The sequence below is a fragment of the Anabrus simplex genome, chromosome 12 (assembly GCF_040414725.1).
Source record: "Anabrus simplex isolate iqAnaSimp1 chromosome 12, ASM4041472v1, whole genome shotgun sequence".
Classification (NCBI taxonomy): domain Eukaryota; kingdom Metazoa; phylum Arthropoda; class Insecta; order Orthoptera; family Tettigoniidae; genus Anabrus; species Anabrus simplex.
Window position 1 is genome coordinate 16,406,376 of NC_090276.1, and position 25,813 is coordinate 16,432,188.

Genomic DNA, 25,813 nt, shown 5'->3' on the forward strand with positions numbered 1-25,813 from the left:
TCCTGTCATTTGGAGGCATTCACTAGCATACAGACATTCCGTTTTAATCACTGTATTGTAGTGCCTTAGTTTAGCTCGTCTGGAGATGGTTTTCTTCTTGTATATAGGATATGTCCTACGAAAAGCCGCAGCCATTTTCTCCCGTCTGGTGTTGTTTGCTTCTCTTTCATTTGTTTTCAATTGCACTATTTCACCCAAATACTTAAATCTATCAACTCTTTATATTTTACCGTGTTCTGTCTTCAGGTACCGAGGGGCTGTTTTGATGTTTGTTATATATTTAGTTTTTTCGAAAGAAATTTGTAGTCCTGCCTTTTCTGCTTGTAGTTTTAGTACATTCAGCTGTTCTATTGCTGTGTCAGTATTCCTAGATAGCAGCGCAACGTCATCAGCAAAGGCAAGGCAATTAATCATGACAAATAATAATAATAATAATAATAATAATAATAATAATAATAATAATAATAATAATAATAATAACAACACAAGAGCATTTAACCATCCAAATACCTTTCCAAGAATCTTAAACTTAAACATCACAACTCAGTAACAAGACCCTCTGTGCTCTACGCTCTGAATCACTGGCGGCGATAAGGGAACCGCAGACCCCGCTGGGCGGGGGGGCCCAGGGCTTGCGAGGGACCTATGACTGTTTCTTAATTCAGTAACTGAAGAGTGATATTACATATTGATAAAGCTACAGCACACAACACAGTATTATTTGTATTACAGAGGGTTATTCAATAGGGTAGTTATTTCTACAAGTGTGTGGGTTTCCCAACCTGTTCCAATAATAACCATCCCTTGCTGCCACTCACAACAATCAACAAAGCTTTTGAAGTAATTAGCCAGTTCTGAGAACCCAGTAGTCAGCGAAGATGCGATAACAAAGATTCCTCCTTATCTAAATAATGAAGTTTCAAGCCTGTTTGTAACTCTAGGTAGTCAGTGTAGCTTAGAAGGCTTACGATGGATGGTTGAGTTGTAAATTACTTGGTCCTAGGAACGAGATTATTTCTTGATAGTGTGACGGTCAGGGTGTTTTGGTTACTATAATTGGAATATGCATTTCTTGTGTGTGTGTTCGTACCACAGAAGTGTATTATTTTAATTTCTTCGAATTTGAAAACTAAATTATGTTATTATTATCGTTGCGTCGTTGTCGTTCATTGTGACGATATACAACCTCGTACTACGAAAGAAATTTGCAACTTACCTTATCAGGAAACGAGGGGAGGGGGGGCATTTTTAATTATTGTTGGGGAGGCCCCGAACTTCTTCGCGCCGCTACTGCTCTGAATGTCTCTTGACGACCAGGAAGGGTCCACCCAGGAAAATAAAGCCCAAGGAACGGAAAATCTTCAGAAGGATATTATAACCCATATGAGAAGATGATAGCACCTATGCAGGGATGGCGAACCTTTTCCAACTAGCGTGCCATTTTGAGTCTGGTTTATTATTCTTAACTGTTGACCGTGCCACTTCTTGTTTTCTTTTAAGGAAAATCTACAACCTACAACACCCCCTCCCCTCTCCAACCCCATGTTGTCGTAGTTCATATGCTCAACAATGTAACTAATTTCTACTTCATCACATTTCCGCAAGGAAATCAGAAAAAAACACCTATCCTTCCCTGTAAGATCACATTCATGCTTTCATCAAAACATACTGCATACATGTGAGAGTTATCCAAATTAGCTTTCAATTGCTCCGAAACTTCTCCGCTCATTTTTATTATTATATCCTTGACAGCAGTTGAGCTGTTAATTATTACTTGTTAGGGAAGTTTTCAAACAATGTGTCGACGTCAATAAGAGCTCACCGTTAGAGATCGTTTTCCCACGCATGCTGTACTATGCAGTGAGACAGATGGAAACAGCCTCACTGATATTATTATTTCTTGGCCGGAAAGATGATACAAGCTCTCTTCTTACTTCATTTGAAATGGAACAAACATTTGAATGATTAGTCTCCAAAACTGGGCTTCACATTAAATGTGGGGGATATGTTGTTTTCGAACATAGGCAACACATCTTGCTGTTAGTCCGAATTCCCTTGTCCACAGTTCTTGAAATATACGGTCACCACCAAGGGCGCCCATACCCGGGGGCAAGGTGGGGCCGCGGCCCTCTCCAGCTCTCAGGTAAAGGCAAAAATCTAGTGTAGTCAGGTGTTTTCCTTTCAAGAGAAGTCAGTATTACGTAAAAGCGGTAGTACAGGCAGGGGATACCGTGGGTTATTCTACCGCGGAATACAAATCGCCATTTATCTTCCAAAATATTAAAATTACTACGTACCCCCAGGTCTGGCCCCCCTCTAGAAACTGTCATATGGGCGCCCATGGTTAATGTTATTTTCGGCACCGAAAACATGTCTGCGATGTCCGTATACAAAACTACCAGAAAACGACACTATTTCCCTTGACTTTCGGGCCTATCAGTGTAGCAGTGTTGCCATATTGTACGTCGGAATGGACTAGTATTTAGATTTTCGATATTTATTTCTTACACTTGAAACACTATAAGATATGTGTTGTCTGTACTACAAGATGTATATAAAAACATTCTTATGTTCATGTGGCGTGCCACTGAAATCGTGTTCACGTGTCACCCAGTGACACGCCTGGCATAGGTTCGCCATCCCTGGACCTATAGGATCATGATCAGGGAGACATAATCACATCCATAAAGAAAAGGCTACTTGACCCGCATGGACCCCTGCAGGTTCACCAACACGTCAGGTAGAGGGAACACCTCCAACAAGAAGAATAAAAGAACAGATAGAGTATTCCCATCCCCTCGTTTATTGCAATTCATTAAATTCGATACGTGCATTACATTCTCCTTCTTACAATAATTTGCCAATTACTACAATAAATATTATTTATTTTACAATAATTTGTATATTACTACAACAAATATTATTTATTTTGTCCTAGACGTTAACAATGCTATATATTCTACAACATATATCTTCCCCTTCCTTAGCTTATTCAGTGCTTACCTTTGTATCACAGGTCTTATAGAGTTATGCTACCATTACAACATATACCTTATGACTGAATTGAATAGCTGCCTCTGTGGATCAGTGGTTGAGCAGGTTCAAACCCAGATTTCTGAAAAGTCCATTCGACACTCTATGTCCTACGATGTCGGCATGTAAAAGATCTCTGGTGACACATTTAGTGTTTACCCGACAAAATTCATTACATCGCAGCCATAGACGCCCAAGAGAGTTTCGGTTTACTCGGTCTGCCATCTAGTGGGTCTAGAGTAAAACGGAACGTCGAAATTGATGAGCAAACAGCCACATGGAGTCAAATTGAAATGTCTGCACACGGCAGTTAGGGACCGCAGCTGTGAGCTTGCATCCGGGAGATAGTGGGTTCGAATCCCACAGTCGGCAACCTTGAAGATGGTTTTCCGTGGTTTCCTATTTTCACGCCGGACAAATGCTGAGACTGTACCTTAATTAAGGCCACGGTCGCTTCCTTCCCACTCCTAGCCCTTTCCTATCCCATCGTCGCCATAAGAACTGTCTATGTCGGTGCGACGTAAAGCCACTAGCAAAAAAAAAAAACTCCTCTGATGTCCGGCTCTATGGCTAAATGGTTAGCGTGCTGGACTTTGGTCCAGAGGGTCCTGTGTCCGATTCCCGACCGGGTCGGGGACTTTAAAATGCATTGGTTAATTCCAATGGCTAGGGAGCTGAGTGTCTGTGCTGCCCCCAACATCCCTACAACTCTCACAGCACAAGTAACACTATCCTCTTCAAACACAATAACACGCAGTTACATGGCAGATGCCGCCCACCCTCATTGGAAGGTCTGCACTCGGTTAGAAATAGCCACACGAAATTATAAACTTCTTTGATGATGTTGGCGACAAAACGGCACTCGATGGTAACAATTCGGTACGAAGATTGATCTCACTTCAAACCCAACCCCGCAGAGAAACGAAAGGCTGGGACTTTTCTTTCTTTTTTTCTTTCTTTCTTTCCTTTTCTTTTCCTTTTTTTTACAACTTGCTTTACTTCGCACCGACACAGATAGGTTGTATGGCGACGAAGGGATAGGAAAGGCCTAGGAGTGGGAAGGAAGTGGGCGTGGCCTTAATTAACGTACAGCACCAGCATTTGTCTGGTGTGAAAATGGGAAACCACGGAAAGCAATCTTCAGGGCTGCCGACAGTGGGGTTCGAACCCACTATTTCCCGGATGCAAGCTCACAGCTGCGGGCCCATAACCGCACGGCCAACTCGCCCGGTAAAGACTGGACACACATTATTATTATTATTATTATTATTATTATTATTATTATTATTATTATTATTATTATTATTATTATTATTATTATTAACAACCTTAACGACTGATCTGGTCTGGCACAGAATTCTTGAACTTACAACTAACTGTAAGTTGGTTCAAGCACATCAAGCCAAGGACCTAGTATCCAAAGCACATGAGTCTTGTAGCGTACTTTGACCCCAATGTGTCGATCAGCCCTCTGTCCTTTTTTTAAAAACAAGTCCTAAAGCCGTGCAGTATTTATTCATCTTGACGTCATTACCATGTGATGGAAAGGCCTCCTGTAACATTCAGTCGCTCACCCGTGAAATATTTAACTAATTACCGCAGCATCCGCCAGTGTCGCTAGCGTTACTAATAATATCACACGACTGTGTGGTGGTCTCAAATTATTATAAACGGATAGAGAATTCCAGCAATTGAATTACCGAGGGAGGCGGGGGGGGGGGGGGGGAACTGTCACTCAACTTTCATCAACAACATTAGCAGAAGGCTTTTGTTCTCTCTGATCCATTTATGAGGCCTTATCTGACGTCGAAAATTACAAGCTTTAGATAACAAAAGCAACGACACGGAAGAAGAGCCTCATAAAAACAAAAATAGGAACTGAACACTGTATAATTTGTCCATCACGAGAAGACCTGGAGTGGATGGACAATGGGTAGCATTTCCGTGATTTTTTCCAGCTCACTAAGCTCCCTCTGTGAATAAGGGGTAGTTCGTTGGCCTCCGAATCCTAAAATCACGTGTTTAAACTCGGCAGAGGTAGCTCGACTTTTGAAGGGCACGAAAAAAAGAAATCTATTCCGCACTCCAAGCCGGACGATGTCGGCATGTAAACGATCTCTGGAGACACGTTTGATGTTAATAATAATAATAATGTTATTTGCTTTACGTTCCACTAACTACTTTTTAAGGTCGTCGGAGACGCCACGTTTGATGTTTACCCTCCAAAAATAATTAAAATTCAGCTAAAGGTCGCCCAACAGAGTTCCGGTCCTTTCGTTAGTTCACTAGATTCCAACCAAACCAAACCAAACCAAACCAACCCAACCTGATGTATCTATCTGGGCTTTCTTCAGGTTCTTTTTTTTTTTTCCCACTTCTTGGATCCATGGAAGATTCTTCCATATTCTGCTGTATGTCATGATCTTATGTTGTTTGAACGTCTCTGAAGGCGTACCTTTTCTAATATCTGCTGCCCGGTTGAACAGTTTGTTACTTACTCAGCCTGTATCCGTCTAGATTCCTTCTGGACCAAGAATTTCCCTCATGATCTTTCGTTCTTCCTTCACAATGTTCTCTAGATCGCCTTTTCTATTGAGTACCCAGCGTTTCAAATGATCTTTGTGTGTGGACATGTTGGAAATGTTGCATGTTCTCCAGCTATAATTTTACCCAGGTATTTGAAGTCTGGAAACCGTTTAATCTGCCTGTATTTTGTATACAGTTTCTGAATGTTCAATCTAGTACAAATGAACTTAAGTTTTCTCAAATGAAATTTGTAGCCCAGATTTTTCAGCGCATCACTTGAGGATTTCTATCTGTTTCACTGTTATGATTTCACTGTACGTTAATACTGCTAGGTCGTCTGCGAAAGCCAAACAACTGATCTTGATTATCTTTTGTTCGTCCAAGTTGAATGGGTTTCCAGTGGCTCTGAATTTTTAGTTCTTTCTCCCACTCTCTAATAACTTTTTCCAGTACGAGATTTAAAAGGAGTGGTGACAGTCCATCGCCTTATCGAACGCCAGTCTTAACCTCGTAAGGACCTGCTATTTCACAGATGAATCTCACTTTCGACTTTATTATTATTATTTACTCATGCAACTAAGGGGCGTGATTAGCTCAGTGGCGTAGCTTCTGGTTTCCCATCCCGAAGGCTGAGCTTCGAATACCGGTCGATTCTGGGTCGAGATTTTCATCTCGCGAATCACGTGACGTCAGGAAGGGCATCCGGTCTTAAACACTCGGCCAAAACCAAACTGAGCCGAGGTGGCTCCAGGATCCCCAGAAATACCTGGGGCATGATGAAGAAAGTTTAAAAATGGTATTTACTCATGCAACTGCTAGTCCTCTGTAGCCCCGTTCCGTATTTCCTTCAAGGGATGAGTGAGTCAGCCCGGGGACCTCCTAGCCAGTCTGAGGGCATGTGACGGCCTCTCCTTGTACTGTGCCTTTCGTTTCCTCTCTCCATGGATTTTCTAGAAGGTGCAACAAGAATGTTCTTACTCCGGACGCACCCTGAAGATTCTAGTACTTCATCACCATCGCCGCGAACAGGAGGAGCTGTTGGAGTAGTGTTGGCAGCTGTTGTTTAATGATTGGTGTTGATTTTGTGGCGAGATGGTATACGTTACGACGTAGGGATATTATGATAATTTATTCTTATTATTACGATGTAGAAAAAAATAAGGGATCGTGGAATCAATATAATACAAGAGCTGGGCAATCCAGAGGTAATCCGAGGATAGTACCAGAGGGGAAATAGCAATGCAAATACAGGGAGGAAGTTTACAAGGACGCTAGGAGAAAAATCAGAATTGCCAACGTTAGATGAACAACAATGAATGTATTGAAAACATAAGACATAAGTGGCATGGCATCAAGAAAGTCAATGAGCAGACCATAGTTTACAAAAAAGGGTACAATTTATGATTACATCATAACAGCATTTTCACAAAAACCACTAAGAACAGAAAAAATGATTCCCAACCAACTGTACAAAATAAGTAAGAGAGTAGGAAAGGTAAGCAAGACCATAAAGTAGGGAAACGAATTAAAGGACAGCATTACAAAATCACCAATCCGGACATTCAGAAATAATAGACCTGGCTTAGAAAATAGAATGCAATTTCCATATATAATACCAAATACACTGAGTGTAAGACCGATGCATATAGCCCAGTAAGACAGAGGTGAACAAAGTGTAGGAGCAGGCCATTTAAACAGCAGAAGAATACAGAGTAATTTGAAACAACAGAAATTTTTGAAAGTATCGACACTCAGAAAGTTCTTAATCACTTAAATAAATTTAAAAAAGTAATTTCAGAATAAAGGAATTAGATATCCAGCTGCCGCGTAATCGATACATAACAGAGTACAACACTCGAAAGAAAGAAAAGCAGAGTTCAGAATACAGTACCTCATGGTCAGAAATTAAGTCCCATACAGATGTGAAAATATACATGAGCGTAGCATAAATATATTGCCCTCTCTTCAACAGCCGAAGAATGTCTCTCTGAGGCAGGTACTGTGTGCAGTTTATATAGGGCGAGTTGGAGAGGAGAAGTACAGGGGAAGGCGTGACACACGGCGCTGGAAACGCCAAAGATGTGCTTGAGGAGTATAGAATCGCTGGCTCGATGACGTCATCCAAGTTGCATGTGAGAAAACAGCTGATAGTAGTTGCGTAGCTGTGGCCGAGTGCGGATGTCAAACATGATGAATGCGGCTAAGGTGAGTCGAGACCGTTACAATTTGCCGAGTGATATGTGCTCAGTGTGTGGAGCTGTCACGTAAGTTGATTGTGCGAGTTATCAGCGTTGTCTGGAGTCGAGCCACATGTATAGCAGTCATGTGTTGTAATAGTCAACAGACTTGTATTGATGTAGCTGCTATGTAAAGTGACTGTGGTATGCGTGAAGCGAAAGGTGAGAACTGTCAATCAAGATTACGGAAGGGTCGCCCGTTCCAGGTAAATACCAGCAAGTGGAGACCGGCTGTGTTGTAAACATCCACTAATTAGTGACCTGTTGTCATTCAATTTTTTAATTAAAAAAAATAATGTTATTGGCTTCACCTCCTATGAACTACGTTTACGGTTTTCGGAGACGCCGAGGTGCCGGAATTTATTCCCGCAAGAGTTCTTTAACGTGCCGGTAAATCTACCAACAGGAGGCTGGCGTATTCGAGCACCCTCAAATACCACCGGACTGAACCAGGATCGAACCTGCCAAGTTGGGTTCAGAAGGCCAGCGCCTCAACCGTCTGAGCCACTCAGCTCGGCAATTTATTTTAAAGTATAATATTGTGTGTACTAATTGTATCATCCTCGATCTAATTAGATCAATAAAAAGTGTTTTAATCATAACATTATTTTTTATATAAGTGGCATTTAAAACATTCAGAAAACAAAATTCATGGTAATCACCAACGCAGTTATCACACTGTTACATTGAAGTACGCAGGATGCCAGCTAACACAAGAATGAGATTGGAATATTGAAATCAAAACCAGATTCAGTAGCACTACAAGAAATGAACATGTGACCTGAAATTCGTTAGCGAGTTGCGAAGTGCTATGTGTTGTGCGTGTCAAGGATGACCAAGCCTCACAAAACGCAGGCAAGCAGGATAATTTGATCACGTCTTCGGGAATGGCAAGTACAGTCTGATGTAACTGATCATAGAAGGAAAACTTGGACATAGGCAGAGAATATTTCTGTACGTGACGCGACCGTGCAGGCTGTGATGTGACGCACTGATTGATGACCTCGACTGAAAGAGGCCTCACCTCATCATGCTCTAGAGCAGCCATTCCCAAACTGTGATCCGTAGGAACTATGTATTCACTATTGTACATACAGCATTATCTATATATTTAAAAAATTTATGAAAACTTAAGTCAGTCAATCCGGCCATTCTATCTGGTCGATTTCCTTCATTTTTTAAAACTGAAAGGTATTCATGCACAGATTTGTCATCAGGTACTATAAATCACTTAACTTCCGCCTTTCTCAAATTATTTGATTTTTTCAATATTTTGTCTCTTTGAAGCAATCATATCTTTCGTTCTAATTGAGGTACGCAGTTCGTTTTGGTCTAAAAACACTCAGTGGACCAAGAGCTTTCTTTTGAGGTAATAACTACTTAAATTGGTAGATCCTGAGATAAGTTATGAGTACATTTGTCTCCATGACAAAGATCTTTGAAGGACTTTTTAACAGTTCGGCGCGTAGTGTTGTTCCAAGGAACGTTTAATTCAATTTCTTTGTGTGATGTATTTTAAAGTGTTTTGTTGACATAATATTACATTCTATTACCACAGCAGATCATGTGCTTTATTTCATTAACTCAAAACTGTGCAAATACATCCGTGAGGATAGTAACGAACAACACCATACTTTGTACATTGCGGGCGGAGCCAGCGGGAAACTGCTAGTGTACTCTTTAACTTGGCTGACAGATCCCTACAAGATAGCAGCGGAAAAAGAAGGAATACTACAAGGCAGTGAAAGTGATGGAATTGCTAGTATCCACACTCCGACCATATTTTCCGTCTCTGGAAGATCAACTAGCCGAAGTATCTTGCCAGAGAGAAAGTGAAAAATAAATTGAAATATGATGTCGGTGGAGAATCAGATGGAGTGGCATGTTTTAGACTACTGACTTCTGGTTTAGGGGATGTAACCGAAAACAATTGCAAGCACCAACGCAAACAGACCGTCATTCCAAACACATGTTTCAAGAGAAAACAACAAACAAGGCCAACAGAAAAGTGTATTCAAGACCTCACATCCACTAATCCAATGGTCTGCTTCATAAATATTTATGACGAACACACGACTTAAGTTGTGTAGTTCCATTCAGAGTTGTCCTTCATTTATAATTCTGATTTTCTCCGTTAAAAAAAAGTACACCAAATGGTTCTCTTAATAATCGTTCGATTACACATTCAATTCGGATTGCGCGGTAGACACGCGTGACACTGACGCCGCCTGCTGAACTACTCTCTGATCGGTGTGATGTCATTTCAAAATCACATCATTCCCGCATTTTCTTCGTTTGATATTTACACTACAAGCACACGAAACGGAATCATTTATATCACAACAACACACATTTGTCATATATCATTTATAGCACAAGAAAAGAACCGCTCACAAACAACAACTCCAGTATTTCACGAAATAGCAAATAAATCCTGGCCACACCCGATAACTTACAGGATTCCAACTTGCACTGCCCTTTTGACGGATGTGGCTGTTCATTCCGCATTCCAAACCCAAGAAAGTGGTCAACATTCAACAAAGGGTTCAATGATCGTGCTGCAATTTCTGGAGTAGTTCAGCAATTAGTAGCAATCACTAGCCGGCGACGCTCGTTCCATCCATCTCTGAGTATCGACAACTGTGCGTTTGAATTTTATATAAATAACTTCCATTAAACGTGAAAAATTAATATGTATTTTTCGTTGAAAATACAAGGGATGTAACATGTCAATCGCATGTACGGCAAATTCCCCACTGCCAGAAAGTTCCAAGAATTTATCACAATTCCACGTCTCTGATCGACTTTAAGGTCCATGACATCCCCTGTACCCTACAATTTCTAGAAAGGAAATACTGCGTCAATATCTTTCATGACAACATACACGAATGAAAACGAAGTACGGAAACAGAGCTAATGCAGGGGCTGATCTTCGGTTCAAGTAACTATGCCTGGAAAACAGCACCACTAATGGTAAAAGGGGCTTCAATATATTCATAGGCTTGTAGAATAGTAAAGTAGATACCTAATAAGATTGTGAAAAATAGTCTTTGGGTAGCTTGACTATAATTTCCTTCTATTATACCATGTTGACTATAAGCATATAAATATAAAGTATATACTGCTCTAAGAAATGATAACATTAATATAACCATAGACACTCATGATCAAGCGACTAATCTATTAAATAGGCCAATCTCACCTATTCAATTTAAAGAAGGGGGCGCATCTATATTAGAAGAACTAAGAAGAAACCACCATACTGATCCAACAACCGCAGCAAGTGAATATTGTTGTAATTATTAGTCAAATGTCACACTCTTTTATAATTTCTGTGCATTTATAAAGTATCTGTATTTATATGAAATTGAACTTTCTGTGAAAGTAAATATTACTCTTAAATTATACGAAAAAAATCCAAGATGGCATCATTACAAAATTCTGTTTTGATGATGATGATGATGATTACGATGTTTGTTGTATAATGGGGCCTGACAGCTAGGTCATCGGCCCCAATTCTGTTTTTCGTTTACTTAATGCAGTATTATGTCCTTGGACATGCATAAGATAAGTTACGCTCAGGCGGACCTCAGATTTTTTTTCTTTTTCGGAAACCCTGTTCTAGAAAACCGATTATTTCATTCGTGGTAGTAATAAAAGTCTCGAGTCAATATTCCGCTTTCGATGTATTGAAATACTACACTCGTCGACTCCAGATTCCATACACCTCTCGAGAACGATTCGTTAGATCAATTCGTTATCAATTTAGAGTTTCATTTATTGAAAGACATGATCATTTGATTTCCCAAAGGAAATTTGACACCATTTCTTACAATTGTTTAAACTACTTGCACTTCGCACCACCACAGACCTGCCTAATTCCGACGATGAGGAACGACAGGGCTAGGACGGGGAAGGAAGTAACCTTGGTTTTAATAAAGGTCGAGTCCTAGAGTTGACTGGAGTGAAAATTAAGCAAACGATTTCTAAATGTAAGGTCAATCAATCAATCAATCAAGCAATCAATCAATCAATCAATCAATCAATCAATCAATCAATCAATCAATCAATCAATCAATCAATCAATATTCTAAAGGCTAATGCCTTGTCGATCCAACCACTCTTTACTTTCATTGGCTGTTCCTTTCAGTTCCATGGAATTGACACAACCTAACCTCTTCTTGATGTCGTCCAAATACTTAATCCTAGGTCTTCCTCTGCCTTTCTTTCCCAGCACTTTACCTTCGAGTATGTTAGTGATGAAAGTATTGTGTCTGATGACATGTCCAATAAATTTTAATTTTCTGTTTCCATTTCGTTTAAAAATCTTCTTTCTTCTTTAACTTCTCTTAAGATTTCCAGGTTGGTTTTCTTTCCGTCCAGCTCGTTCTGGTCATTTTCTGCCATATCCACATTTCAGCAGCTTCAAGTCGATTCCTTTCTAATTTACCCAGAGTCCAACTCTCACTTCCATACTGAAGTGTACTCCATACAAATGATTTTGCAAAGGATTTTCTGACATCTATATTCATGTGTGTGCTGGTTAAAATGTTTTTGCCAATACTATTCTTCTCTTTACTTCCAGGTATACAAAAATATTATTGTAGTGCAAAAGAAACAGTATTAGGCAAAAACTGCCGCCCCCCCTATATTATAAATCTGCCTCTGGCTATCACGCCCCTGTTCTTCTTCTTGTTATTACTATTCTGCGCGAATGCGTTACTTAGGACCACGGGGGTATCAACATTTGTTGAGCTTTCCTCCTTGCCCAACAGTTCATTTTCATCGATCGTTGTAATTTCTTTTCCTCCGACGAAGTACGTCGTGTTTCTTTTTTCTCGTCTTCCTCAAATCCCCTAGTGTGAGCAATTTTCCTGATTATATTTCTATCCTGAAGATATGGAGATCCCAGTTCAGTGAGGTGGGACTCCTACTTGCTTATACAATTTTGATCTCGTACGTTTCATTTGCAAAAATCTGTGTATTCGATAAGTAAGTCTGTTGTTATTCATTCTTTCCAAATGGCTTAAACTGGCGCAGTCTCATTGTATCAGTAAGTTTACCTATTTTTAAATATAATTCCGAGTTGGGCTTGGAGTAAAGTATTCCATTTCTAATTCTTGGCCGTAAAATTTTCTCATGATTTTCCTTTCCTTAATCTCTAATTGTTCCTTTAAATTTTTATAATGTAAATTGAGTGTTTCTGAAGCATAAAGATCTTCAGGTTTGGTCACTGTTCAGTAATGACTAATTTTACTGTTCCAGGACAAGCATTTTTTGTCATAAACATTCTTCGTGTGTTGAAAAGCAATTTCCATTTTCTGGATTCTTGAAACTACTGATTAATTTTCATTGTCATTTTCAGTAATTCATTCACCCAAGTACATAAATTCCTTTACTCATGCAATTTTATTCCTATCATTGGTTAGTTCAGGTGGAGCAGTTTCGACATTTGTCATAAATTTAGTTTTTTTTCACACGAGATTTTAAGTCCTATTTTTGCTGCTCTATTTCCGTGCATCAGGGATATATTTCGCAGTTAGTGCCATATTACCAGCAAACAATAGACACTCTATGTCAATGCCCATCATTTTTGGTCCTAGTCGGTGACAAGGTGCACCTGCTTTTCTTCACTCTCTGACAACACATTCAAGAACACACACAGTAAAGAGGAGAGACCCATCACCTTGGCGTACACCTGTATTTGTTTCAAACTCATCACTACATCCATCCATAAACTTTAGCTTTATTTTCAGTCAGCGTATCCTTTAAAATATTTCCTCTTGTTTGGTCACGTCCAAATTCTGTTAAAACATTAAGTAGTGATAAGCAGTGGTGGTTCGTGCATGAAGGGCTTTTGAGCGCCGCCCCGCCACCTTTTCAAACAACCATTAAACGTTATATCGCTCTGTAAATTATTACATAAAGGGACGGACAAATGTAGCGAAGTCGAACTTATGCGGTGTGATGCTCAATTATACGATGCTGTCATAATTTCAAGAAAATGGCAAAGGCTTTCAGACCGTGGCTGTTGTCCAGCAAGCACGATGGTTTCTCTTTAGTCGGAGGCGCTCGGACTGTATCAGGAGAGCCCTCAGTAGGTCCATAGAGTGTGCGGGGTGCGGGAGGAGCAAGGAAGGACGACGTGTGCTTGTCAGGGTAGGAAGAGTGAAGGGCGGGTGTAAGCGCTGAACGGCGGAGCCCTCAGCAACATCGTTAACCACTTTACAATGTACCTAGGCTCCCCCCCCCCCCCCCCGCCACGTCTTACATTTATATTTGTTAAGAGATAAACAGTGCCTTTGCTGGCAGGACCTAGTGTTTACAGTGCACTATGTCTTCTGGTATGGGCTAGAGCAATTTTGTTACTTTCATCGATCTGTCGCTGTCTTATCCCTGGCTTTAACAATATGAAAGTGACTGAGGTATGAGCGATGCTAGTAATGCCATTCCTTGTGCAGCCAGTCCCTGCTATGAATGGTGTGAAAACGTTGCTCATAGGGTTGGTTGGTGCATGCATTTCGGTGGACTTGGCACACTGATATGTAATAGCAACTTCTGGCTCGGTGAGGAAAGCAACGGGAAACTGCCTCACTCCTCATTTCCCTAGTACGCCTCTTCAGTGATGCCAGGCCATCTATGACAGCTGATGGCAGACTGTTGAGGATCCAACCAGCTTTAGGGCTGAAGACTGAACATACATACAGAGATTAATTCTAAAACAAAGCAATAATTTCCATTAAACTGACTATTTAAACAATTCAGTTCCATAAATAAGCTACAATAAACATTAAAAATGTAACCATAACATGACGGCACCATTTGTAGGGTGGTCAAATTGTTAAATACCGAGCTCGATAGCTGCAGTCGCTTAAGTGCGGCCAGTATCCAGTATTCGGGAGATAGCGGGTTCGAACCCCACTGTCGGCAGCCCTGAAGATGGTTTTCCGTGGTTTCCCATTTTCACACCAGGCAAATGCTGGAGCTGTACCTTAATAAAGGCCACGGCCGCTTCCTTCCCACTCGTAGGCCTTTTCTATCCAATCGTCGCCATAAGACCTATCTGTGCCGGTGAGACGTAAAGCAACTATCAAAAAAAAAAAAAAAAAGTTAAATACGTTTCCCTGCTTTGAAATTTGAGCAAGGGAAGAGAAAATCGGGAGTGCACTGTTTATTTGTTTTCATGAATGTTGTTATTATCACTTGTGATTGTGATCAGTGAACCAGTGCAGTGCCATAGTAGTCGGGATTTTATTCAGCCAGTGTCATCTGATTATTATTATTATTATTATTATTATTATTAATCTAAAAGTATCGTGGTGGTGGTCAGAGAAAAAATGGACCGATTGGAGAGAAGGAAGAGTTGGCGACACAGCCCTGCCAGAGTAAAACGTCACGAACCGCCAATGGTGAGAATCAATCACAAGCTTTCTTTTTGAAATCGACAAATGTGGTGACGATTTTTGGTAGATGTGTTTCGAAAATATGTTCAAATGGTTTTTTAAAGTCAAAATTGTTTTTCGTGTCATCTCTAACTCCCACAGTCATAGATACTATTATGTCATTTTATTCTTTCACCACGAACATGGTGCGTGTTGTCAAGAATGACATTAGAATGAGCAATGGTCAGTTCGTGTGAGTCAGCAGCTTGGAGGAAACTTCTGGTCTGTGTTACCCACCACAACCTACTTTATGATAAAACATGCGTAATGCAGGTCTAAATTTAAAGTAAGCTACATAAAGTATAGAGGGCATTTATTTATACTGCCAATGTTTCCTTTCGTCTCACACATGAAGCTATTTTTATACACAACACAACGGAATTGGAAGTGGCCTTGGTCCGCTCCAAACTTCGCTGGTTAAAACGGCAGGTCATGGGTGTCCGAATAAAAATATATATTAAAAAAGTCGTTGGGTGCCAGGAAGATAAATTTCCAATTAAATAATAATAATAATAATAATAATAATAATAATAATAATAATAATAATAATAATAATAATAATAATAATAATAATAAATACAATTTACGCATCTGAAAATATAATTGGTAGCAAATCTTCAATAAAGATGATCGAAAAACAAGAAAGAAAATTCCTTAGAAAACGTTACGACCAAAGTGTGAAAATGAAATTTGGATGAAAGAGATCACATGAAACTGATCGAGTTACAGAAAAAGCTATCACAGATACAATCAAGAAACGGCGATTACAAATTTATGGTCACCTATATAGAATGGATAATAACAGGCTCACAAAGAAAATTTTAAACTTAGCCTTACCAATTAAAAATCAGAATAATTACCTAAAAGAAATCAGTGAAGACCTAAATGAAATTGGCATTAATAAAGAAATCATTCAAGATAGAATAAAATTCAGAACCTTAATTCACAAACACACATTTTCTGTAAAGCCCACCGGACTAAATACAGGAAGGAATAAACAACGTTAAAAAAAGGATACGGCGTGAGGACGGAGAGATATTGGGAAGAGAAGACGAAAAACCAAATAAGTTGAAACGCGCTCCTTATTTGGGCATAACAAATCAATAATAATAATAATAATAATAATAATAATAATAATAATAATAATAATAATAATATGGCAAGATCTGAGAGAATGAAAAAGTACTGGGAGGACAGGAAAACCCGACTCACTAACCATTGATTGATCTATCGTACCCTAAAGTGGGTGAAACGGACAATAATAATAATAATAATAATAATAATAATAATAATAATAATAATAATAATAAACGGTCTTACGTCCCACTAACTACTCTTGCTGTTTTCGGAGACGCCGAAAAAGCCTTCCGTCGACACGGGCTCAGAAGGCCAGCGCTTCTACCACTGAAGCTACCGAGCCCGACAATCATATACATATTCAAAATACAAAATTAAAATAGTCACAATTCAAGTTAATAGATCCCAGGACGTGTCCGATGATATGGGAATCAATTTCGGATATCAGACTTTACTTCATCCACACTTGAAAACGGCTTTTGGAGACGTTACAGACCTCCAGTGCAATATATAGTCGCTGCCAGGCGAAAAAAAAACCTCCTTACGTACAGAAATCGATGAAAGTGAGATTTTGGTACTACTACTCTACAATCAGATCTATGTGACCTCCTACCTGACAGATTATTATTACGTAGATATTAACGATTTGCTTGACGTCGCTCCGTCACAGATACGTCTTATGGCGACGATAGGACAGGAAAGGCCTAGGAGAGAGAAGTAAGCGACCGTGGCCTTAATTAACGTACAGCCCCAGCATTTGCCTGGTATGAAGCAGGAAACCACAGAAGACCATTTTCAGGGCTGTCAACAGTGGGGTTCGAACCTACTATCTCCCGAATGCAAGCTCTAACAGCACGGCCAGAAAGATTATTACATTAAAATGAAATGTCGTATGGCTTTTAGTTCCAGGATATCCTAGGACGGGGTCGGCTCGCCAGGTGCAGATCTTTCTATTTGACTCCCGTAGGCGACCTGCGCGTCGTGATGAGGATGAAATGATGATGAAGACAACACATACACCCAGCCCCCGAGCCACTGGAATTAACCAATTAAGATTAAAATCCCCGACCCGGCCGGGAATCGAACCCGGGATCCTCTGAACCGAAGGCCAGTACGCTGACCGTTCTGCCAACGAGTCGGACATTATTACATTAATCCATGCTAACATAAAAGAAGTGAACTAATGTATTGTACAAGTAACATGCTGAGTGGGAGTTTATAGCATGTACGAATCTGCAAGCACAGTTTTGTGTATGTGTGTGTCATGTACTCATCTACTATACCATTATTCCTGCTATTATTGTAATCTGAACTATTAATTCAGTAAACATTTTAAAATAATCCAATGAAACAAATCTCCTCTGCGTCGCTTATCTAACAAAATTATATTAATTTGGTAGCAATTATCAACATTCTGCAGATATTTAAACATGTCTAATGGTCCACGACTTATACGGATGAGAAGTATTTTTTTTACAAGTTGCTTTACGTCATCGATACAGATAAGACTTATGGCGACGATGGGATAGGAAAGGGCTAGGAATGGGAAAAAAGTGGCCGTAGCCTTAAATAAGGTACATCCCCAGCATTTGCTTGGTGAGAAAATGGGAAACCACGAAAAAAATTCAGAGATGCCGACAGTGGGGTTCGAACCCACTATCTCCCGAATGCAAGCTCACAGCACGGCCACCTCGCTCGGTAAGAAGTAATCTTCGGGAAGTATGTTCCTGTGGAAGCTCTTCTGTGGAACTGTTTACTTTTGCTAGTGACTGTATCGTGTGAAGTAAGTCCGGACTGGCTGATCGCTCGATTATAGATTTCTGTACAGCAGTTGCAGTCCTGATCGTGGGAATGTAAGTCGCTCCACCGTTCCACACTGCTAGTTTGTATTATTACCATCTGATGCTTTCTCCCTGAAAGCGCTGAGTACTCACATAAATTTAACCTCATCAAATATTCAGTTTCCAAGTTAGGAATATTCCTCACGCCATTTTGTTGATAATTTTTAGGATCTTGGAACATTGCAGGCCATCACATTTTGTTTTCCTCCACCTCAGTGATATTTGGGCTTCTGAGACCTAAGTCTTCAAAATTCTGAAACCCGAACCCTATTTACGATTCATCTGTTTGATCTGCAATATTTTCCTCATCAATGCAGCTAATAGCCACAACATGTATCACGTGCAGTTAACCCTCTACTGCCCAACGTGACTTTGAAGTCACACAACATTCTGTACACATTTTCTACTGTTAGAATGCAATTAAGCCACTACTTCCCAGTGTAACATTCAAGTTACAGTATGGCTGTGTGATTTTCAACTGTTTATAGTTTAATAGTTATATGCATAAGCCACCAGGAAGCGCCAAATGTATGGTTGGGAGCATTTCCCAGGCACATGGCGGATAGCTAGTTTTACAATTATGTTTTGTGTTATTACTAACAAATTATATGCATAAAAAATATAGAAACCAAAGGTAAGCATCTTGAATATTTTATGAGACTGTTATTTTATAAATTAGTCAATTTTCACATATCAGAACATTACTGCCCAGTGTGACCTCGAAGTCACAAACCTAATTTTTGAAAATCAAAAATAAAAATTCAATAAAAACTGCATTTATGTGTAGTTTACAACATATTTACTTAGTCTATAGCAGAGAAAATTTTTTAAAACACAACAAAATAATTTGGGCAGTAGAGGGTTAATATAAACAGAGAAAATGGCATTTGCTACTTTAAAAAAAAAGTAGCTTTAATTTTGTCGCGCTTAGGATTTCCATAATTATTTCACATTGCATAATCGTTCTGGGTATTCGTTTTGTTGCAGATCCCGTTTCAAAATTAAACCTATTTCCTAAACATATGATGAAATGGGCTTCATTTCCCAATTTCAAGCTGGTGCATTTGACGCACGGTAAAAACAAATTTTCTCGATGACACTCCGCCTCTGACAACATTTAGCAGCCACCTTTCAAACTAAGGAAATTGTACTGAAAACAAGAGGCGACACTCACAAGAAGACTAAATTAGATGGCGGATAAGATTTCAATAGTTACTATTAAAGTTGTTTTTAGTGAAGAGTAAGACTCTTAAAACTGTATTTTAAAGTGTTTTAATGTGTTCAGTGTGTTTTTTCATATAAGTATAGGACAAAAAACATAAGGTTTTACAGTGTAAAAATTGATATTTAAGTGGTATTCGTAATTCAGGAAGACGAAACCTAAAAAGTCAAGATTTAAAATTTATAATACAGCTTTTATCACTGACATCGTTTGAACGACGCATAGTTTTAAGTTTAAGTACCGAAACTGGTACTACTGTAAAAAGGAGATAAAATAAATTCTACATAATTGTTAAAAGTATTAAGTGGAAGTGTCCTGATGTAAAATCAAAGCTACTGAAACTGGAAATCAACACGGGAATTATATAACAATTTGACTCCCGTAGGCGACCTGCGCCTCGAGATGAGGGTGAAATGATGATGAAGACGGCACGTACACCCAGTCCCCGTGCCAGGGGAATTAACCAATTATGCTTGAAATTCCCGACCCTGCCGGGAATCGAACCCAGGACTCCTGTAACCACAGGGCAGCACGCTAGCCATTTAGCCATGCATCCGAACACGGAAATTATGAAAATCATAAATTATGACTTTTGCTGTTTTGGTGACCTGAATTTTGCTAGGCTTCACGCATAACCCTATTATCAATGAATTTTACATATCGAGTATCGTTTTCCCGTGATGTAACAAGCAGACAAAAATCTGAACTGAACCTGCTTTTGGCCTCTGTATAACTAAACCAAACGAAACCCCATGCCGCAACAGCCCTGAAGGGCCATGGCCTACCAAGCGACCGCTGCTCAGCCCGAAGACCTGCAGATTATGAGGTGTCGCAAGGTCAGCAAGACGCATCCTCTCGGCCGTTATTCTTAGCTTTCCAGTTCGGGTTTATATAGGTAATCCGAGACAGAAAATGAACTGCGAGGCAAACATTTCAACTGTACGAAGTAAATTACACTTTTATTTACGTAAATAGATTAACATATGTAGGCTGTTTTAAACACATTTTTGGACATCTCTAAACTAGTTCCTTCTTTTTCAGTTATAAAAAGGGGGTGGGGGGCTGTTTAGGGTCCACCAGACCGACTGCAATGGAACTTGTTAGGAAAGCTTGGACGGTAATTAAAACAATCGACTACGCACACATCGACACCAGGCATTCCGATTTGATAAAATACGAGGGTTAGGGCACACGTCATGGCAACTGTGTTGTTTTTCTGCATGAATATGGAATCTATGAGACAAATGGGTATATAGGCCTACAGAAGGGAGTGGGGAGTGTAAGGCGCTGTGGAATGTATGAATAATGTGGAGTATTTATTTATTTATTTATTTATTTATTTATTTATTTATTTATTTATTTATTTATTTATTTATTTATTTATTTATTTATTCATTCATTTATTTAACCGAGTCCGAAATCACTACAATATTTTTACAACTATTTTATTTACACTTTGTTTTTCCAGTCTTCAACTGTCGAAATGGCACATTCATTGACTTTCACCAAATCCTTCATACTACATGGTTTATCAGTGGCGGTGAGTTCTCAGGAGCACATGAGCACGCGAACACCCTGTTCTAACGCATATTCACGCATTCATGGATATCGGTAATTCAAAATTATTTCGTGTTTTCGACCTGACTTCGTCAATTGATCGAAAGCATTCGACTTATCTCGAAGCTCCGTTACAATGACAGCTGTTCGTTTCGACTGGCAAAGCCAGAGAGCACACTGGAGATTTTGCTAGGAGCCTTAGGACTATACGCATGCGCATGGAGATTATGTCATGGTTTATGCACAGACATCGCCATAAGCGAGGAGCACGGTAAGAAACGTGCCTTTCCATCTACAACTACCCTCAAACCAGACATAGGCCTAGTACTGCCCTTGACCACAAGGGTCCGCCACCTGCCTTGTTACTGTTGGCCACAGCTTCCAGAAGTTACTGTTGCATTACATCGCTGGAAGATTTCGCTAGTAGCTAATTCTGAACAGGAGTTCGTAATCACGAGATCAGAAAGTCAGAGCCTCAGACAAAGCCAGAGAGACTCAGCCCGGCAGACGTAATTTAAGTTTTTTTGTACACTCACAGATTCGTCTCGGAAAAATGCATGCTCGGCTTTAAGGGTTCTACCATATTATGAGTAGAGAAGCAACCACACAAGGAACTTTTAGTGAAATGGTTTAAGTAAGTGATTTTGTACTTATTTACATTCTACTTTGGTATATTTGAGACGTGAACACAAATTTTGTTGTGAACCCCCGAAAATTTGGTCACGAGCCGCCACTGTGGTTTCGGCAGATTTCTATAGATAGGGTACACGGAAGATGCCTCCACGAAGATTGTAAAGACAACCGGACGGACCCTGGGCAACGTTGAGGAATCCTCAGCGGCTGATTCTTCCATCACCGAAACACTGACTTATCAGTTATAATGTGGAGTAGGTTTACCACTTGTAGGATATGAAGCAACGAAACTGTCAGCCATGAAATCCTTGTGCTACATAATGTTTATTCCAAAACAGAGCAGTAACCCTCAAAGTACTCCTCGAGATTGTCTACAGTACGTTACCAACGATGCGGGAGAAGTCGCTTCACCACGTGTGAATTTTGCAATGTCCTCTCGTGTCCTAAAACGTCTCTCACCCAACGCTTCTTTCACTTTGTGAGATGAGGTCAAAATCGCACGGAGGCATGTCCGGCAAATACGGAAGGTGTTCCAGTACTTCCATTCCAAACAGAGCCTGACGCACTACTCCAGTCCCATCGCCTGTGCGTGGTATCTGTCCAATGCACCGCGATCTCGTGCTAGGTCGATGTACAGTACTATGAATATCATGCTTTCCAGGGCATATGACCACTGTGTGGTAGCACCATGCCAATGTGAGAAAAAGAAAAGATGGCATGACTTACGCCCTAACCCTCTTAATACTCGCTGCTGCAGTTTAAAAGGAACGTGGAGTATCAAATATATCGACTTCAATGAAGTAAGACATCATAACATCGCTGCACGCCTGCCTTGTTATACAGGCTGTCCATAGCATGACGAGATGAGTACTTCTGAACAGAAATATGTCAGTGTTTTCGTTTGTGCTCATAAAACATATTATATTACTAGCATACACGTTTATATATTATATTATATAATAGCTTAGCTTCTATTATAAACGATTCGCTAGCAATTAAAATGTAATATGATAAGTTTCAGATTGAGCTTTTACCACAAATTACGCCAATTCAGGAACTTATTTCAACTCTATTCGAATTTTTTTTTTTTGCTAGGGGCTTTACGTCGCACCGACATAGATAGGTCTTATGGCGACGATGGGATAGGAAAGGCCTAGGAGTTGGAAGGAAGCGGCCGTGGCCTTAATTAAGGTACAGCCCCAGCAGTTGCCTGGTGTGAAAATGGGAAACCACGGAAAACCATCTTCAAGGCTGCCGATAGCTATTCGAAATCATCGTCAAGCTACAAATGTAAGAGATTCTGTTACATATCATAATTACAGACTCCACACATCTATGAGTATATAATATTACAAACTAAGGTAGGTACATTAAAATATTAAAAAGGGACAATTAAATAGAAAACAACTGAACATACGTACCTTCTACAGAGTGAATGTTTGACGTCAATACAAGGTTCTGACAAAGGAAAATCGGGCAGCGGAAATAAGCTTTCCTTTGTCACCACCCCGTGTTGACGTCAAACCTTCACACTGAAAAAAAAAAAAAAAAAAAAAACCCACACACCTATGTCTAGTTGTTTTAATTTGTTCTTTTTTAATAATGTACCGCAGTTTGTATTTATTTTTATTGCTTGTTAACAAACAATATGCTTTCTCCATTCAGGGACTGCCATAAGACAAAGGTTACTGTACACTATGATTTCATAATTAAAAATAAGGAAGTTTGGAAAATCATTTTTTAAAAGACTTCGTAGTTTAGGATCCGTTAAAATGATTGCGTCATACTGTAATTGCGCCTTTTAGAGCAGTAATTGCAATTCTTAGAACAAAGGCATTGTCCAGATGGAAGTCCTTGCAGAACTTTGCGATGAATCCTGGGATTGCACCTCTTACACCGCCCATTAAACTGATGACTTCAATGTTATGAAGTCGTTACTTTGACTTGTACAAAGAATGGTTGGATTACAGATTCATCATTTTACAGTGTGCACATCACATGGTCGTTCGAGGTACGATTCTGTTCTTACGGTTGAGTCTATTCCCGTCTCAGGGTTGATGGCTTTGTGCTGTCTGTTTTGGAGATTTCATGGACTTCTTCGTGAAGAAGAAGAAAACCTTTCTATGTTAAAGCGTCAGCAAAGGCAGATCTTATTGACATAAATATGTATTATGGCTTGGGGACATCCATAAGTGTAACGTGACGCGACAAAACGTTTGACGGAACCAGCCGTACAGGCTATGTCTTATGGCTAGCAGCTGTTGATGCTGACCATGACTAGAAGACATACTTATGATCATTTGATTTCGCAAAGGGAAAAGTGGTTTCTTTTATATGGTGCCTCGAATTACGCAGTTATCATTTTGGGACCTGCCAGATGCGGTTCTAACAGCACTGATATTGGATGTTATCTTGATGGCTTCTTCCATTCCCCATCTTCTTGCTTAGTCACCCATATATAAACAGGCGTACACTCCTGGTAAAGGATGACTCCTTTCCCTTTGTGCTGGAAGGGAACACCAAGAATGAAATTCTCTTTCTCGCAGGTCTTTTCTAGCTTTACGAATAGTGATGTACCTGGTATCCGCGGCAAGCTTTTCCATATCGACATCCAAAGCAAGTTGATCCATACAGGTTAAAGCTTCATGAACCAAGTCACGAGTTTGGTTGACGTGCTTATTAGATGTTGACATGCTTTTCTGTTGTATTAAGGTAGTTGCTTTCATTTTGCTCTCTCAGTCTCATCTTTGACTTTGACGGTATGAAAGTAACTGAAGTATGAGCTATACTAGTGATACCATTCCTTACGCAGCGAGCTCCTGTGAGGAACGATATGAATTAGCTCATGGCAGAATAAATGAAAGCATGACGCCCGGCTATATCGGCAAACCGCTAAACGTTTGTGTTAAGCGGTGTTGCATCCCGACTATGAAATAATGGCCCGAGGATGAATGTGAAGGAAGTCGAAAGTAAGTCCCTGAATTGAAGTAATTCATGGTAAAACTACATCTCAGACTTATCATAAGTAGTTAATACATCATCATCATCATCATCATCTGCATTACAACCATTAAATATTTAAAACAAACCAATATTTTGAAATATTCATACAATGTATGTGTTGGTAAAATGGTTTTAACTTCACAGTAGAATTAAGTTGCTTATAAATGCGTATTTCGGCCGTCTCCGTTGTTTCCATCATATTTTGCTCATTTTAATTATATTTATTTATTCAGCGTATGGCACACAAATACATTGTTTCATTACAAATGAACAACAATAATCAATGAAGTAAACTACAAACAAATATCTAGATCTTGTATGTACTCAATACATTTTGGGGTTGCTAACAAAAAGTCTTCATATGGACCTCTATATGCTCCGATGCTGCAGTCCTCCCTAGTGTGTTCAATAGTTTGTCGCGGTGCACCACAGTCGCATGCCGGCGAGGACAGCATTCGCCATTTAAAAAGTAATAATAATAATTTAAAAAGTGAATCCCCACATCTCTCGTGTCCCATCCTGTGGCGGTTGAGCATTGACATACCTTGCGAGGTTGATCAAACCCTGGAACTGTATTAATGATGCATATTTGTTATATTTTGAGCATTTTTTCTTAGATTGAGGCGTTTTTAATAAGGCGCAGATTGCAGATTTAGAAGACCAGATTCCAAGAAAGAGTTGCTGTACATACGTCTCATTGAGGAGGATGTCATTTCAGTATATGTATTTAGCTCAGAAGCAATTGACAAGCAAGGAAACTCCATGTTTTCTCTCGCTCAATTTATCCTTGAGGGGTCCAGTTACAGCCTCTTCCCCTTACACCACCCTATCATGCCTAAAGTGAACCGTTTCCTTGTAAGCTAAACGCACGAATCGACAACTAAGGAAGAGGGACGCAGTAAATTAGTTTTGTAGAGTTTCATCTTTAGTACGTTACTGGCTATTGTAGAACATGTCCTTGTACTAAGAATGATACTAGTTGCGTGGATTACAATGTATTGTTTCTGTGATAAGTGTAGTGGATATCTAATCTCTATAGATACTGATGTAATACTTCCGGGTTGCCGGGTGACGTGTTATGTTATTCGATAAAACACGAGTCGTGGCTTTACCCTTTCCGACAAATGAGTGCTTAGCGCTCGGATGTTTTAAGGAATATTCGAGTAACCAAATTTTTCTAATGACATTCGAAATACGGAAAGTAGACAGAAATTTGCAACAAAACAGATCCTATGACATTTT

At 39.7% G+C, this 25,813-nt stretch overlaps 1 protein-coding gene across 1 annotated transcript in view; it reads right to left on the reverse strand.

Annotated features, from left to right (window-relative positions):
• Positions 1-7,471, reverse strand: part of LOC136884411 (MOB kinase activator-like 2) — a 604,905-nt gene extending 597,434 nt beyond the window's left edge. Inside the window, exon 1 of the mRNA XM_068229932.1 lies at positions 7,451-7,471. Within this exon, the coding sequence (XP_068086033.1) occupies positions 7,451-7,455 (5 nt within the window). The 5' untranslated portion in view covers positions 7,456-7,471. The remainder of the gene's footprint in view (positions 1-7,450) is intronic.
• Positions 7,472-25,813: the final 18,342 nt, after the last annotated feature.